The 5,000-nt window shown below is 49.0% G+C and overlaps 1 protein-coding gene across 1 annotated transcript in view; it reads left to right on the plus strand.

The window, feature by feature from the left end:
* The window catches only part of olfm1a (olfactomedin 1a), a 31,703-nt gene that overhangs the window by 6,571 nt on the left and 20,132 nt on the right, over window positions 1–5,000 (plus strand). Inside the window, 1 exon segment of the mRNA XM_062542298.1 lies at window positions 3,168–3,387. Within this exon segment, the coding sequence (XP_062398282.1) occupies window positions 3,168–3,387 (220 nt within the window).

Genomic DNA, 5,000 nt, shown 5'->3' on the forward strand with positions numbered 1-5,000 from the left:
CTCCTCTACCACACTACACCTCCTCTACCACCTCCTCTCCCACACCTCCTCTACCACACCTCCTCTACCACACCTCCTCCACCACACCTCCTCTCCCATACCTCCTCTACCACACCTCCTCTACCACACCTCCTCCTCTACCCACCTCCTCTACCACACCTCCTCTACCACCTCCTCTACCACACCTCCTCCACCACACCTCCTCTACCACACCTCCTCTACCACACCACACCTCCTCTACCACACCTCCTCTCCCACACCTCCTCTACCACACCTCCTCTACCACACCTCCTCTACCACCTCCTCTCCCACACCACACCTCCTCTACCCACCTCCCCTACCCACCTCCTCTACCCACCTCCTCTACCCACACCTCCTCTCCCCACCTCCTCTATCACACCTCCTCTCCCACACCTCCTCTACACATCTCCTCCACCACACCTCCTATACCACACCTCCTCTCCCACACCTCCTATATCACACCTCCTCTATCACACCTCCTCTCCCACACCTCCTCTACACATCTCCTCCACCACACCTCCTATACCACACCTCCTCTCCCACACCTCCTCTACCACACCTCCTCCTCTCCCACACCTCCTCTACCACACCTCCTCCTCTACCACACCTCCTCTACCACACCTCCTCCTCTACCACACCTCCTCTCCCACACCTCCTCTCCCACACCTCCTATACCACACCTCCTCTCCCACACCACACCTTCTCTACCACACCTCCTCTCCCACACCACACCTCCTCTACACACCTCCTATACCACACCTCCTCTACCACACCTCCTCTCCCACACCTCCTCTCCCACCTCCTCTACCACACCTCCTCTACCACACCTCCTCTACCCACCTCCTCTCCCACACCTTCCCCACCTCCTCCTCTACCACACCACCTCCTCTACCACCTCCTCTACCACACCTCCTCTACCCACCTCCTCTCCCACACCTTCCCCACCTCCTCCTCTACCACACCACCTCCTCTACCACCTCCTCTCCCACACCACACCTCCTCTCCCCACCTCCTCTATCACACCTCCTCTCCCACACCTCCTCTACACATCTCCTCCACCACACCTCCTATACCACACCTCCTCTCCCACACCTCCTATATCACACCTCCTCTATCACACCTCCTCTCCCACACCTCCTCTACACATCTCCTCCACCACACCTCCTATACCACACCTCCTCTCCCACACCTCCTCTACCACACCTCCTCCTCTCCCACACCTCCTCTACCACACCTCCTCCTCTACCACACCTCCTCTACCACACCTCCTCCTCTACCACACCTCCTCTCCCACACCTCCTCTCCCACACCTCCTATACCACACCTCCTCTCCCACACCACACCTTCTCTACCACACCTCCTCTCCCACACCACACCTCCTCTACACACCTCCTATACCACACCTCCTCTACCACACCTCCTCTCCCACACCTCCTCTCCCACCTCCTCTACCACACCTCCTCTACCACACCTCCTCTACCCACCTCCTCTCCCACACCTTCCCCACCTCCTCCTCTACCACACCACCTCCTCTACCACCTCCTCTACCACACCTCCTCTACCACACCTCCTATACCACACCTCCTCCACCGCACCACCTCCTCTACCACCTCCTCTACCACACTTCCTCCACCACACCTCCTCCACCACACCTCCACCTTCATGTGTTCATGTACGCCATATAAAGTTAGTCAGAAGCCCTGTGTAAATTGATTCATGTGTTCATGTACGTCATATAAAGCGTGTGGTAGTAGGATGTAAATGCTGTAATTGAGTGCCTCATATTTGAATTGAACAATACACAGTTGCAGTTTAGCATTGTGTAGTCAGTGGAGGGTTTCCCACTGTGTGCTGTGTGAGAAGGAAGATATCAGGGGTGTTCTGCATGAAACACACGTCATGAAGAAATGTGCAAACACCCTCGTAGCTCTCAGAGACCAGACACAACGAGTTGAGCTCCAGCACCTCCCCTTTGGACTAAACCTGGGTGGACTATTTGGACAAAACCAATACGGATTATTTGAATAAAACTAATACAGATTATTTGCACATTTCAACATGACCAGCCCCCTGTGATCTCCTGCATGCTGTCCACACACACAATGGTCCAGTCTTCTGTATGTGTGTGTGTGTGTGTGTGTGTGTGTGTGTGTGTGTGTGTGTGTGTGTGTGTGTGTGTGTGTGTGTGCGTGTATGTGTGTGTGTGTGTGTGCCTGTGCGTGTGTGCGTGTGTGTGCGTGTGTGTGCATACTTGTGTCTTGTGTGTTCTGAGTCAGGTCACTGTGCAGGAGTAGAGCGGAGACTCAACGGTGTGTGGTGTTTCTTGCTTGCTTGCAGGGCTAACTACTTTAAAGCCAGTTTGGCAGCTCAGCTCAGCTCAGAGAGAGAGAGAGTCAGTGCTGCAGAGACACGAACCCAAGCGGAGGAGGCAGCTCATACCCTGTCTTGCCCGCCACGCTCACTCCGCTGAATAATCACACCCAGCAATGTGTGTGTGTGTGTGTGTGTGTGTGTGTGTGTATGTGTGTGACCTCTAAGCACCTTCCTTCCCGCTGCATCTGGTCTTTTGCATGCCGCTGTGTAGATGCATCCCATGGACAGACGTTTGTTTTGTTTGGATGAGTTTTATTTTTGATTTACATTTTCTTTTCAATTTACTCCGCCACTGTCTCTCCATGTTTACTAGCTGTTGTTAATGCATCCATTTGGTTGTTGATGTGTGAGAGAGAGGACAAGCAATCAACACAAAGCTAAAGGAGACTAATGCAACCGCAGGGAACTCTTGTAACGGAGCCTTTGGTGTACTGTATGTACGGCACAACAGCATGGAACTCAGTCTTTGCATTTTTGGACAGTTGACTAAATAAAAAGAGTTTTCCCAAATTGTTTCTCAGTGTTTCGTGCTGCCTTGTTTGTGTGTCTCCGTCACGTCTTAAGGCACGCGTACACACACACACACCTACACACACTCACACACTCTGCACAGTCACACACACACACACACACACACACACACACACATACACCGCTAGGGAGCCAGGCAGGCAGGCAGGCAGGCAGGCAGGAGGAGAGCAGGGACAGACAGGGCCCTTGTTTGCACAGGACGTTGCACGCTTAACACTGAACAGCCTATTCTAACCCTGCAGGCCATTAAAGCCAGGATGGAGGAGCTTAGGCCCATGATCCCAGTGCTGGAGGAGTACAAGGCCGATGCTAAAATGCTCGTGCAGTTTAAAGAGGAGGTGCGCAACCTCACGGCGCTGCTCAGTGAGCTGCAGGAGGAGATGGGCACCTATGACTACGACGAGCTGCACAGCCGCGTGGCTAGTCTTGAGGAGAGGCTACGTGCATGCATGCAGAAATTAGGTAGGCGGAGAAGACACAGACACACACACAACACACACACACCTGCACACACACACACACACACCTGCAGACACGCATACATACACACACACACACGCACAAACACACACCTGCAGACACACACACACATACACAAACACACACACACACACACACACACACACACACACCTGCACACAAATACACACACACCCTTCTCTGAAAGCTATATCATGACTTAACATAACAGATACTCATACTGCAACAGATTCTAAACTTACTGATGCACACACACACACACACAAATGGGCACACTAACACATGGAGACACACTACACTACAACACCCTTCACCTTTGACCCCTGGCCTCAGTTCAACACTGAACACAGCTTTTTATATTGTTTAACACTAGCAGAGTCTACATTTCAACACTGAACACAATTGTGTTTAACACTAGCAGAGTCTTCATTTCAACACTGAACACACTTTGTATTGTTTAACACTAGCAGGGTCGTAATTTCAACACTGAACACAGCTGTGCATATTGTTTAACACTAGAAGTCTTCATTTCAACACTGAACACAGCTGTGTTTAACACTAGCAGTCTTCATTTCAACCCTAAGCATAACTGTTTATATTGTTTAATACTAGCAGAGTCTATAGCCAATACTGAACACAACTGTGTTTAACACAAGCAGAGTCTTCATTTCAACACTGAACGCAATTGTTTATATTGTTAAATACTAGCAGAGTCTATAGCTCAACACTGAACACAGCTGTGCATATTATTTAATACTAGCAGTCTTCATTTCAACACCGAGTGCACAGCTGTGCATATTGTTTAACCTTAGCAGAGTCTTCATTTCAACACTGAACACAACTGTGTATCGTTTAACACAAGCAGGGTCTCCATTTCAACACTGAACACAACTGTGTATCGTTTAACACAAGCAGGGTCTCCATTTCAACACTGAACACAAGTGTGTTTAACACTAGCAGGGTCATCATTTCAACACTGAACACAGCTGTGCATATTGTTTAACACTAGAAGGCTTCATTTCAACACTGAACACAGCTGTGTTTAACACTAGCAGTCTTCATTTCAACACTAAGCATAACTGTTTATATTGTTTAATACTAGCAGAGTCTATAGCCAATACTGAACACAACTGTGTTTAACACTAGCAGTCTTCATTTCAACACTAAGCATAACTGTTTATATTGTTTAATACTAGCAGAGTCTATAACCAATACTGAACACAACTGTGCATATTGTTTACTGTAACATTAGCAGTCTTCATTTAAACACTGAACACAACTGTGTTTAACACTAGCAGAGTCTTCATTCCAACACTGAACACAGCTGTGTTTAACACTAGCAGAGTCTTCATTTCAACACTGAACACAACTTTGTATTGTTTAACACTAGCAGGGTCGTCATTTCAACACTGAACACAGCTGTGCATATTGTTTAACACTAGCAGTCTTCATTTCAACACTGAACACAGCTGTGTTTAACACTAGCAGAGTCTTCATTTCAACACTGAACACAACTTTGTATTGTTTAACACTAGCAGGGTCGTCATTTCAACACTGAACACAGCTGTGCATATTGTTCAACACTAGCAGTCTTC

This window comes from Sardina pilchardus, chromosome 8 (genome assembly GCF_963854185.1).
Source record: "Sardina pilchardus chromosome 8, fSarPil1.1, whole genome shotgun sequence".
Lineage (NCBI taxonomy): Eukaryota > Metazoa > Chordata > Actinopteri > Clupeiformes > Clupeidae > Sardina > Sardina pilchardus.